General features: G+C 38.4%; 1 protein-coding gene across 14 annotated transcripts in view; it reads right to left on the bottom strand.

The window, feature by feature from the left end:
- Positions 1-13,606, bottom strand: part of TUT7 (terminal uridylyl transferase 7) — a 67,438-nt gene that overhangs the window by 43,817 nt on the left and 10,015 nt on the right. For all 14 annotated transcript variants that reach the window (XM_033411383.2, XM_004283045.4, XM_033411386.2 and 11 more), the window contains exons 7-10: positions 12,667-12,718; positions 11,632-11,701; positions 10,772-10,898; positions 8,339-8,458 (exon numbers count right to left, since the gene is read on the bottom strand). In XM_033411383.2, coding sequence (XP_033267274.1) covers positions 8,339-8,458; positions 10,772-10,898; positions 11,632-11,701; positions 12,667-12,718 — 369 coding nt within the window. The remainder of the gene's footprint in view (positions 1-8,338; positions 8,459-10,771; positions 10,899-11,631; positions 11,702-12,666; positions 12,719-13,606) is intronic.

Here is a 13,606-nt window from a genome sequence, read left to right as displayed (position 1 = left end):
GGAACACAGCCTGAAGGGGTTAGTGCACCACGGCTAGCCGGGAGGGAGTCCGGGAAAAGGTCTGGAGCTGGGAAGAGGCAAGAGACTTTTTCTTCCCTCTGTGTTTCCTGGTGCGCGAGGAGAGGGGATTAAGAGCGCTGCTTAAAGGAGCTCCAGAGACGGGCGCGAGCTGCGGCTAAAAGCGCGAACCCCAGAGACGGGCGCGAGCCGCGGCTAAAAGCGCGGACGCCAGAGACGGGCGGGAGACGCTAAGGCTGCTGCTGCCGCCACCAACGGGCCTGTGTGCGAGCACAGGTCACTATCCACACCCCTCTTCCGGGGAGCCTGTGCAGCCCGCCACTGCCAGGATCCCTGGATCCAGGGACAACTTCCCTGGGAGAATGCACGGCGTACCTCAGGCTGGTGCAATGTCACGCTGAACTCTGCCGCCGCAGGCTCGCCTCGCACTCCGCGCCCCTCCCTCCCCCCCGGAACCGAGTGAGCCAGAGCCCCCAAATCAGCGGCTCCTTTAACCCCGTCCTGTCTGAGCGAAGAGCAGACGCCCTCCGGCGACCTACACGCAGAGGCGGGGCCAAATCCAAAGCTGAGCCCCTGGGAGCTGTGAGAACAAAGAAGAGAAAGGGAAATCCCTCCCAGCAGCCTCAGGAGCAGCGGATTAAAGCTCCACAATCCACTTGATGTACCCTGCATCTGTGGAATACCTGAATAGACAACGATTCATCCCAAATTGAGGAGGTGGATTTTGAGAGCAAGATTTATGATTTTTTCCCCTTTTCCTCTTTTTGTGAGTCTGTATGTGTATGCTTCTGTGTGAGATTTTGTCTGTATAGCTTTGCTTCCACCGTTTGTCCTAGGGTTCTATCCGTCCGTTTTTTTGTTGTTGTTTTAAATTTTTTTTTAATTTAATAACTTTATTATATTTTACTTTATTTTACTTTATCTTCTTTCTTTGTTCCTTCCTTCCTCCCACTGTCCCTCCCTCCCTCCTTTCTTTCCTTCTTTCCTTTTCTTCTTTCTTTCTTTCTTCCTTCCCTCCTTTCTTTCTTTCTTTCTTTCTCTCTTTCTTTCTTCCTACTTCTATTAATTCTTTCTCTCTACTTTTTCTCCCTTTTATTCTGAGCCGTGTGGATGAAAGGCTCTTGGTGCTGCAGCCAGGAGTCAGTGCTGTGCCTCTGAGGAAGGAGAGCCAACTTCAGGACACTGGTCAACAAGAGACCTCCCAGCTCCACATAATATCAAACAGCAAAAATCTCCCAGAGATCTCCATCTCAACACCAGCACCCAGCTTCACTCAACGACCAGCAAGCTACAGTGCTAGACATCCTATGCCAAACAACTAGCAAGACAGGAACACAACCCCACCCATTAGCAGACAGGCTGCCTAAAATCATAATAAGGCCACAGACACCCCAAAACACACCACCAGACGTGAACCTGCCCACTAGAGAGACAAGATCCAGCCTCATCCACCACAACACAGGCACTAGTCCCCTCTACCAGGAAGCCTACACTACACAACCCACTGAACCAACCTTAGCCACTGGGGACAGACATCAAAAACAACGGGAACTACTAACCTGCAGCCTGCAAAAAGGAGACCCCAAACAGTAAGATAAGCAAAATGAGAAGACAGAAAAACACACAGCAGATGAAGGAGCAAGATAAAAACGCACCAGACCTAACAAATGAAGAAGAAATAGACAGTCTACCTGAAAAAGAATTCAGAATAATGATAGTAAAGATGATCCAAAATCTTGGAAATAGAATAGACAAAATGCAAGAAACATTTAACAAGGACCTAGAAGAACTAAAGATGAAACAAACAATGATGAACAACACAATAAATGAAATGAAAAATACTCTAGATGGGATCAATAGCAGAATAACTGAGGCAGAAGAACGGATAAGTGACCTGGAAGATAAAATAGTGGTAATAGCTACTGCAGAGCAGAATAAAGAAAAAAGAATGAGAACAACTGAGGACAGTCTCAGAGACCTCCGGGACAATATTAAACACACCAACATTCGAATTATACGGGTTCCAGAAGAAGAAGAGAAAAAGAAAGGGACTGAGAAAATACTTGAGGAGATTATAGTTGAAAACTTCCCTAATATGGGAAAGGAAATAGTTAATCAAGTCCAGGAAGGACAGAGAATCCCATAAAGGATAAATCCAAGGAGAAATACGCCAAGACACATATTAATCAAAATGTCAGAAATTAAATACAAAGAAAGCATATTAAAAGCAGCAAGGGAAAAACAACAAATAACACACAAGGGAATCCTCATAAGGTTAACAGCTGATCTCTCAGCAGAAACTCTGCAAGCCAGAAGGGAGGGGCAGGACATACTGAAAGTGATGAAGGAGAAAAACCTGCAACCAAGATTACTCTACCCAGCAAGGATCTCATTCAGATATGATGGAGAAATGAAAACCTTTACAGACAAGCAAAAGCTGAGAGAGTTCAACACCACCAAAACAGCTCTACAACAACTGCTAAAGGAACTTCTCTAGGCAAGAAACACAGGAGAAGAAAAAGACCTACAATAGTGAACCCAAAACAATTTACAAAATGGGAATAGGAACATACATATCGATAATTACCTTAAATGTAAATGGACTAAATGCTCCCACCAAAAGACACAGATTGGTTGAATGGATACAAAAACAAGACCCATATATATGCTGTCTACAAGAGACCCACTTCAGACCTAGAGACACATACAGACTGAAAGTAAGGGGATGGAAATAGATATTCCATGCAAACGGAAACCAAAAGAAAGCTGAAGTAGCAATTCTCATATCAGACAAAATAGACTTTAAAATAAAGACTATTAGAAGAGACAAAGAAGGACACTACATAGTGATCAAGGGATGGATCCAAGAAGAAGATATAACAATTGTAAATATTTATGCACCCAACATAGGAGCACCTCAATACATAAGGCAAATACTAACAGCCATAAAAGGGGAAATCGACAGTAACACATTCATAGTAGGGGACTTTAACACCCCACTTTCACCAATGGACAGATCATCCAAAATGAAAATAAATAAGGAAACACAAGCTTTAAATGATACGTTAAACAAGATGGGCTTAATTGATATTTATAGGACATTCCATCCAAAAACAACAGAATACACATTTTTCTCAAGTGCTCATGGAACATTCTCCAGGATAGATCATATCTTGGGTCACAAATCAAGCCTTGGTAAATTTAAGAATACTGAAATTGTATCAAGTATCTTTTCCGAACACAACGCCATGAGACTAGATATCAATTACAGGAAAAGATCTGTAAAAAATACAAACACATGGAGGCTAAACAATACACTACTTAATAACGAAGTGATCATTGAAGAAATCAAAGAGGAAATAAAAAAATACCTAGAAACAAATGACAATGGAGACACGACGACCCAAAACCTATGGGATGCAGCAAAAGTAGTTCTAAGAGAGAAGTTTATAGAAATACAAGCCCACCTTAAGAAAGAGGAACCATCTCAAATAAACAACCTAACCTTGCACCTGAAGCAATTAGAGAAAGAAGAACAAAAAAACCCCAAAGTTAGCAGAAGGAAAGAAATCATAAAAGTCAGATCAGAAATAAATGAAAAAGAAATGAAGGAAACAATAGCAAAGATGAATAAAACTAAAAGCTGGTTCTTTGAGAAGAAAGAGTAGATAAACCATTAGCCAGACTCATCAAGAAAAAAAGGGAGAAGACTCAAATCAATAGAATTAGAAATGAAAAAGGAGAAGTAACAACTGACACTGCAGAAATACAAAAGATCATGAGAGATTACTGCAAGCAACTCTATGCCAATAAAATGGACAACCTGGAAGAAATGGACAAATTCTTAGAAATGCACAACCTGCCAAGACTGAATCAGGAAGAAATAGAAAACATGAACAGACCAAGCAGAAGCACTGAAATTGAAACTGTGATTAAAAATCTTCCAACAAACAAAAGCCCAGGACCAGATGGCTTCACAGGCGAATTCTATCAAACATTTAGAGAAGAGCTGACACCTATCCTTCTCAAACCATTCCAAAATATAGCAGAAGGAGGAACACTCCCAAATTCATTCTACGAGGCCACCATCACCTTGATACCAAAACCAGACAAGGATGTCACAAAGAAAGAAAACTACAGGCCAATATCACTGATGAACATAGATGCAAAAATCCTCAACAAAATACTAGCAAACAGAATCCAACAGCACATTAAAAGGATCATACACCATGATCAAGTGGGGCTTATTCCAGGAATGCAAGGATTCTTCAATATACGCAAATCAATCAATGTGATAAACCATATTAACAAATTGAAGGAGAAAAACCATATGATCATCTCAATAGATGCAGAGAAAGCTTTTGACAAAATTCAACACCCATTTGTGATAAAAACCCTGCAGAAAGTAGGCATAGAGGGAACTTTCCTCAACATAATAAAGGCCATATATGACAAACCAACATCATCCTCAAAAAACTGAAAGCATTTCCACTAAGATCAGGAACAAGACAAGATTGCCCACTCTTACCACTCTTGTTCAACATAGTTTTGGAAGTTTTAGCCACAGCAATCAGAGAAGGAAAAAAAAAAAAATAAAAGGAATCCAAATCGGAAAAGAAGAAGTAAAACTGTCACTGTTTGCAGATGACATGATACTATACATAGAGAATCCTAAAGATGCTACCAGAAAACTACTAGAGCTAATCAATGAATTTGGTAAAGTTGCAGGATACAAAATTAATGCACAGAAATCTCTTGCATTCCTGTACACTAATGATGAAAAATCTGAAAGTGAAATCAAGAAAACACTCCCATTTACCATTGGAACAAAAAGAATAAAATATCTAGGAATAAACCTACCTAAGGAGACAAAAGACTTGTATGCAGAAAATTATAAGACACTGATGAAAGAAATTAATGATGATATAAATAGATGGAGAGATATACCACGTTCTTGGATTGGAAGAATCAACATTGTGAAAATGACTCTACTACCCAAAGCAATCTACAGATTCAATGCAATCCCTATGAAACTACCACTGGCATTTTTCACAGAACTAGAACAAAAAATTTCACAATTTGTATGGAAACACAAAAGACCCCGAATAGCCAAAGTAATCTTGAGAACTAAAAACGGAGCTGGAGGAATCAGGCTCCCTGACTTCAGACTGTACTACAAAGCTACAGTAATCAAGACAGTATGGTACTGGCACAAAAACAGAAAGATAGATCAATGGAACAGGATAGAAAGCCCAGAGATAAACCCAAGCACATATGGTCACCTTATCTTTGATAAAGGAGGCAGGAATGTACAGTGGAGAAAGGACAGCCTCTTCAATAAGTGGTGCTGGGAAAACTGTACAGGTAGAGAGTAGATCACTCCCTAACACCATACACAAAAATAAGCTCAAAATGGATTAAAGACCTAAATGTAAGGCCAGACACTATCAAACTCTTAGAGGAAAACATAGGCAGAACACTCTATGACATAAATCACAGCAAGATCCTTTTTGACCCACCTCCTAGAGAAATGGAAATAAAAACAAAAATAAACAAATGGGACCTAATGAAACTTCAAAGCTTTTGCACAGCAAAGGAAACCATAAACAAGACCAAAAGACAACCCTCAGAATGGGAGAAAATATTTGCAAATGAAACAACTGACAAAGGATTAATTTCCAAAATTTACAAGCAGCTCATGCAGCTCAATAACAAAAACACAAACAACCCAATCCAAAAATGGGCAGAAGACCTAAACAGACACTTCTCCAAAGAAGATATACAGATTGCCAACAAACACATGAAAGAATGCTCAACATCATTAATCATTAGAGAAATGGAAATCAAAACTACAATGAGATATCATCTCATACCAGTCAGAATGGCCATCATCAAAAAATCTAGAAACAATAAATGCTGGAGAGGGTGTGGAGAAAAGGGAACACTCCTGCATTGCTGGTGGGAATGTGAATTGGTACAGCCACTATGGAGAACAGTATGGAGGTTCCTTAAAAAACTACAAATAGAACTACCATATGACCCAGCAATCCCACTACTGGGCATATACCCTGAGAAAACCATAATTCATAAAGAGTCATGTACCACAATGTTCATTGTAGCTCTATTTACGATAGCCTGGAGATGGAGACCACCTAAGTGCCCATCATCGGATGAATGTATAAAGAAGATGTGGCACATATATACAATGGAATATTACTCAGCCATAAAAAGAAACGAAATTGAGCTATTTGTAATGAGATGGATAGACCCAGAGTCTGTCATACAGAGTGAAGTAAGTCATAAAGAGAAAGACAAATACCGTATGCTAACACATATATATGGAATTTAAGAAAAAAAAAATGTCATGAAGAACCTAGAGGTAAGACAGGAATAAAGACACAGAGCTACTGGAGAACGGACTTGAGGATATGGGGAGGGGGAAGGATGAGCTGTGACAAAGCGAGAGAGAGGCATGGACATATATACACTACCAAACGTAAGGTAGATAGCTAGTGGGAAGCAGCCGCATAGCACAGGGATATCAGCTCGGTGCTTTGTGACTGCCTGGAGGGGTGGAATAGGGAGGGTGGGAGGGAGGGAGACGCAAGAGGGAAGAGATATGGGAACATATGTATATGTATAACTGATTCACTTTGTTATAAAGCAGAAACTAACACACCATTGTAAAGCAATTATACCCCAATAAAGATGTTAAAATAAATAAATAAATAAATAAGACTAGAGAAGAAAAAAAATCTTAAATAAATAAATGGTATAATCAAAAGCAAATTCTGTGTCATCTTAGAGGACTTCCAGTACTACTCCCGAGGAAATAATACACTGGCCACAGGAAAGGGTATTCATGCTTCTCTTAAGCAAATCCTGAGGAGAATCCCAGCAGCAGAATAGAAGCACTTTTTTTTTTTTTACTGCATCCTCACATCAGTGACAGATGCCTACTTTAGAGATGACGAGGACACAAGAAAAGGCAGATTTCACTAAGACATTAGTGAGCATGGCAATGCATCAACCTCTTCTAAGGCTTTTTGTTTGGCATAGGAGTCCAACTGGTTTGGTTCCATCTTAAACTCCTGTTTCTCTTGGATCAAAGTGAAAAGAAAACTTCAAAGACTTTCACAGAATCCTATTTGGGTCTGATGAAAAGGGTTATTTATCAACTAAGGGTTGATTTTGTTCTCTCACCCTTTTTTCTATCAGGAGAGCAGACTAGCAAGGATACCCTGCATTTTTTCATTTCAGTACCACAAGCACAAAGAGAGCTCCCTTTAGGCAACTGGGTCACAGCACAGCAGACTGCAATCCCTAATGCCAAGACAGAGTTTATATAGGACTTACTCTGCTTTTGTCTTTATTCTCAGGGCCTGGCAGACAAAGGTCCCTGCTTAATTCTCAACTTATTAAGTATAAAAAAATTCCTTAAAATCTTATTTTTTTTATAGACCCATAATTAAGGGCTACTGCTCTAGAACATCTCCTCCTTAAATGACAAGAATCCTGCATATGGTAAGAAGACTAGTTAAAATACTGATGTACCAAAGTAAGCTCTCACCCAGTGACCCTTTTTATAAAGTAAGTGTACACGTAAGATTTTTATCAAGATAAACACCTAGGGATTAACAGTGAGGTTTCCAAGAGAATGAGAATAACCTCATTTTGACTTTGAGGTGGCTTCTTCTTAAATCTTACTATTTGAATACATCAGCTCAACTTTAATTTATCCAGAAAGAAAGAACAGTCACATCACTGAAGTCTAATTCACCTTAAAGATTATAGCAATATATTATTCAAGAGGTGACTGACTGCTAAGTTCTGCATCTTGTGCTATAGGTAGCAATTTCAGCACTTATATTTTCTTTTGTTTCACAGGGAATGGGGCATAAAGAGAATCAAAAGACTAGAAACAGAAAGTAAGTGATAGCGAACCAAAAGCTTCCTACAGTCTGTCTGGAGGTGATATATAAATTCAAGTATCAAATTATAAAACTGTACCCAAAGAAAGTGTGTACCAAATGATAATATATTCACATTCTCTTGTCTGAAAACCTCAAGATCATGTGTTCCATAAGTCAAGAGTTTTTTCAGTTTAGAAAAGTAACAGTGTCCCTAAGCAGAGTACAGGGCAGCATCCTGAGTCAAATACATTAATACTTCAGCAGTGAAAGGTATGAATATTCACAATAGTAGGATAAATAAATTCATGTCAGTTCTGGTTAGGTTTTTACACTCTGAAATTATACACAGGGGATTGTGGCCCTGTAATAAAATCAGTATCAGATACATAAGCAAAAAAGTTTTATACCCATGATCCTAGATAAACAGGCAGAAGGGGTTCTTTCCTCTGTTGAAGAAAGAAAATGGCCATCAGGGCAAACACATAAGGTGGCAAACCTCCTTCTTCAGGGCGATCTATACTGCAAAGCTACAAATGAGAGAAAAGAGGATAAGCATTCTTTTGTACTTGTCAAAAAGAGGATAAGCATTCTTTTGTACTTGTCAAAAAGTACATTCTTTTGTAAACTTGTCATTTATGCAATTTGGTCTAAAACCCGTTACTTCATTTCTGTGTGTCACATGATTTACCCCTCCAAATAAAACTCCACAGTGACAAAATACTTCCTTGTACTTTTGGAGTAACCACAGATTGTGGTTTTGAGTGACAGTTTCAATTTCAAATTTTTCATTTTAACTAAACTCATTTGTGAAGGGCCCTAAAAATAATATTTGCTGTTTTATTTTTTTGATATCCATGGTAACTCCATTCACTTGGTTCAAAAACTTGTTAATGGAGTCAAAATGATGGTTCAATTCCAACTGTAAGCCAATTGGCTTTGCTCAGTTTAATGGTCCCCTCACCCTTAGCTACTACCTTGAAAATGCATGCTTTGGTCAGAAAGGTGATTAGGCTAGAATGTAGGCAAACTCATTAGCGCTAGCAGAAATAACAACTTAGAAAGCATGGCCTACTTAGTGATGAAGTAGGAGGCTGCTTTCAAAAGACAGCACATTGTGATTATCAATTCACCCAGTTAAGAGTGGGACATCCTCTGTCCCTGTTGGGTCCTGGACCCAAGCAACAGGAACTACGTATTGTTACTGCCATGTCTTAATCGGTAAAGCTTTGGCTTTTCTCTACACAGAATCTCAATTTTATAATCATGATAAGACCTTACATTTTGGGGAAATGTTAGATGCTCTCATGATTATTTGAGCATTTCAATAGGATACCATATTTAAAACACCGTAGAAATGTAAAGCAAGATCAGATAGTGGCTTTCATTTTTTGGGAGTCTCTGGGTATATTATTGGAAATGGTATAAGAAGCTTCATTTCAAACTTTCCTGTGCCTGAGAATCACTTCTGGAAACTAGTTAAAAAGTAAACAGTTGGTGGGTCACATACTATTGATGAGATTCATCTTATGAAGCTGCAGCTTCATTTATAAATGCTTTTAGACATTGTCTTTTCCTCAGCAAAGACCTGGTTTATTTACAGTGTATTTGATTCATATGGTACAAAGGTAGGAATATTGTGATGAGTATATTTTCTTGATCTGCAGAAAATGACTTCTTAACCCACTTGTGGGAGTCCTGCACTCTAAACTGACTTCTCACTGATGGCCATAATTCGCCTTAATCCACACACATGTTTTTATCAGGTTTTCCTGACAGCCTACATCAAGAATCTTTAAGCAGTGTAATTTTGTCTCTCTTAATTGAGCAGGACAACGTGAACAAGATCCAGCCCCAAACTGAGACTAAGGGATGGGGGGTTTTAGCTAGTGAAGCTGATCAAGCACAGACAACCTTATAAATTCATGAAATAAAGTGAACTTGCTTCCAAGGATGTCAGCTGAGAAATCCATAAAAATCCCTGCTACACAATCATGGAAAGAATTATGGTGTGAGATAGACTTGTACAAAAAAATATGATTCTGGGAGAGTTGCATTTTTCTGAGGGTAATAGCTGTGCCATTCTACCACTAGAAAGGGGGAAACGGGAGAGGGACTGACAGAATTCTCTTCTGCTGTTATTCAAACTATGTGTTTTTGAATTTGCCTCCAGCTGACGAGAGTAATGTTAGATTTACGACACATCACTGAAATGCCAGCTGGTTGCTTCCACTAACAAATATATGGAAATAGCTTTCGAGGTCTTTTTTAAAGCATCAAAATTTTACTTTTGTTTGGTGAGGGATCAGAAATACAAAGAAAAGAAAAAAAATGTTAACACTTGGGCCATAACTCTGGGATTTGACTTACAAATCTAATTTTTTTTTTTTTTTTTTTTTTTTGCGGTACGCGGGCCTCTCACTGTTGTGGCCTCTCCCGTTGTGGAGCACTGGCTCCGGACGCGCAGGCTCAGCAGCCCTGGCTCACGGGCCCAGCCGCTCCGCGGCATGTGGGACCTTCCCAGACCGGGGCACAAAGCCGTGTCCCCTGCATCTGCAGGCAGACTCTCAACCACTGTGCCACCAGGGAAGCCCCCACAAATCTAATTTTTAATAAGCATCATAAAGCATTTTGATCTTTTGAGCAATATGTCATAGTGAAATAGAAACTGAGTTTTCCTTTCTGTACACATTAAAATTTCTGTTCTAATACTCAGATGCCAACTCCCTTGATGTCTATAAATATGCATCCAAACATTTAAGATTAAATGAACCATGTAAAAATCAAAGCATACTGCTTATGCACACACAGAATGTGCATTCATTTAAAGAACTCAAACCTACCTTTGCCCAGTACCTAAATGCAATCACCAAAGGAACCAGCTTTGATTCTAGTTTTCCAAGGGCAGTTAAATGATTTGTTGTCAGACAAGCATTTTCATTTCCTGCACTCACTTTACAAAGAAGACCACTGGTGGGAGTAGAGGGTGAGAATGGGAAGGAAAAAGAGAAAGTATTATACAGGTATCAGGTGTCTTTTACACCACCACCAACTAATTTACACTGATAATAAATACTTCTAACTCACTAAACCTTTATGGGTCATCTCAATATTGTATTAAAAAAGATAGGGCAGCTGTCTTCTGAGTAAACTTTATTTTTCAAGAACTAAAACTTCATGTTTTCATATATTAAAATTATTTTGGGGGGAAAATGCAAGTAAGGAGAATACTGTAAAATCTTTCGAATGGGAGTATGAAGTGTTTTCCCTAGTTGGAGGAATCTGCCTAATGGCAAATCATTACAGCCTACAAACTACCCATTTACAGTGGTAATGGTAATGCTTCCAGATGGAGAGAGAGCCGGGTGAACTGTTACTCAGCACTGTTTAAAATGCTTCTAAAAAGGATGGCAAATAAAGGTGATTAGAGCAAGTAACTATTTGACAGAGGTGTTTTTTACTGAAATGGGTCAAAATGCTTCCTTCCTATATTTTTTCTTTTTCAGTAATTTTACTCTTTTAAAAATAAACCACTTTTTCCTCTTGTGTTAAACACCAACAGTAGAGGGAGAATGCTAACAGGAAGCTTGTGAAATTAACCACATAGGAGCTTACAATTCTAGAAACTGGACATTAAGATGGAGTAAAGTACAAGTGCTTTTGGCAAGTTGGTACTTAATAAACAGCTTAAAGAAGCAGAGACCTTTGCTTTTCTCTGCACACCACCACTGGCACCCTAGCGTGGAAATCTGCGTCAACATCAATAAAAGAGTCTGGAAAAAGAAAAGAATATCAGATAGGTTAGTTAACTAAGCCTTTGTTTAAAAGCACAACTAGATAAAGTACAAGTACCAGTTGTGAATTATCTGTTTGACCTTTTGAAAGACCATTACAAAATAAGGTTCTCAAGAGATGATCATTAAATAAAAGTGACTTGAAAAGGAAAAAAGTATTATATTCAAGAACCAAGTAATCACATTAATTTAAAATCCTTATTTTGAAAAACTAATGTCTGATTAGAAATGACTACATTATTGAATTAGAACATTTAAATGTTACGTGGGTAACATAATTAGAAATATGAACAGGACATTAAAAAAAAATTGCTGCAAAAGCTACTAAAATACATGGGGTCAAAATACATACTGACTGAAGTAAGAAGAAATGTTTAAATGTTTCATTCAATCAAAACAAAAAGGATGGGAAAGACTAATTCAAGGGATGAAACAATTGAATGAGGCCTATGGAAAGCACATAAGCCGTCAAGCCCCAGTTGGACATTACTCTGGACAACTGATAAACCTAACTGGGAACAATGATTTGTTGATTCATTCATCTGGGCTGGGCCACACTATTTATTATTTGTAAAGTATTAATTTAAACCATAGAATTAAAAAGATTATCCTTTAGTTTTTTACCCTCAAGAGTAAATTTTACATATTTTGATTCCTTTTACTCTCAGCCTAGGGCTAATATAATCTTTCTAAATTATGACATTATCACCTAGCTAAAAGCTTTACTTACAAAATAATTATTCTGCATAGTAGGACAACTAACAAGACTCTAATTAACTTGCTAATAATTCGTGGGCATTTGCTTTAGTTTTCTGTTTGGATATTACCCATATAAGTAAATCAAAAAACATGACTTCTTATTTTCAAAGTTTGAGAAATAAGATATTCAAATTATAGACAAAAGAAAAATTTAAGAGCAAAATGTGGAAAGAATTTGGCCTTACCACTGTTCTTTAAACATTCTTGGACAAGTAAGAGAACATCTGGCTGAGACATCTAGGAAATAAATCAGTGAATATATCAAATAATCCATAAGTATTTTTGCTTCACTGAGATAATACACAGTCATTTGAAATTACCCAAATTCTTTTCCAAATTAGAAAGCACCTTGCTACCAGAGTAAAGGAATTAATCATTGTGCTGTGTGCACACATCAGTCAGACACAGAGAGATGAGCAAAAAGAGGATGAGTGTGGGCAAAAAGAGACCTACTAAGCAGTTAACTCCTGATTCACTAATTCCCGAGGTAGTTAGCCTCTCAGCAAATCTCAAAGTTGTGGCTAGAGGTTGTCAAACTGTTAACAATATTACTTCTCACTCTGTGAGACTACTTCAACAGATTGCTTACCCGGGTCTCCACTTTAGTCTTGCCTTTCTCTATTAATCTTTGCTCCACACAGGAACCAAAACCACTTAAAATCATACATTAGATCTAGTTGTGACCCTCCTTAAAACTCTCAGTCTGGCTTCTTAATGCCCTTAGGTCAAAATGAAATTCTGGCTTCCTGTACGTTGGGCCCCAGACTACTCCTCTATCCTAATCTTAAACTATTCTTTCTCAAGGTGCCTTCACCACAGCCCTTACAATTTTCCCTTTAGCGTGCCTTGAATAGGCCAAACTCACTGTTTGCAAATGATGTGCCCTCAGGCTGAAACACTCTTTTACCCTTTCACTGTCCCCACCCATTTTCATCTTTTAGAGTTCAGTTTAAATGTAATCCCTTCAAAGGGGCCTTCAGGACAACTATATCTACACTCTTTTATTTTCTCTCACAGAACCTTGTTTCCCTGCATAGCTCTCATTATAATTAATTATACATACATAATTACTTATCTCCTTCCCTAGTATGAATTCCAGGAGGGAGGAATGGTATCTGTTTTGTC

This window comes from Orcinus orca, chromosome 6 (assembly GCF_937001465.1).
Source record: "Orcinus orca chromosome 6, mOrcOrc1.1, whole genome shotgun sequence".
Taxonomy (NCBI): Eukaryota; Metazoa; Chordata; class Mammalia; order Artiodactyla; family Delphinidae; genus Orcinus; species Orcinus orca.
The sequence above is the reverse complement of the archived record's forward strand: the minus strand, read 5'-3'. Positions and strand labels throughout refer to the sequence as shown.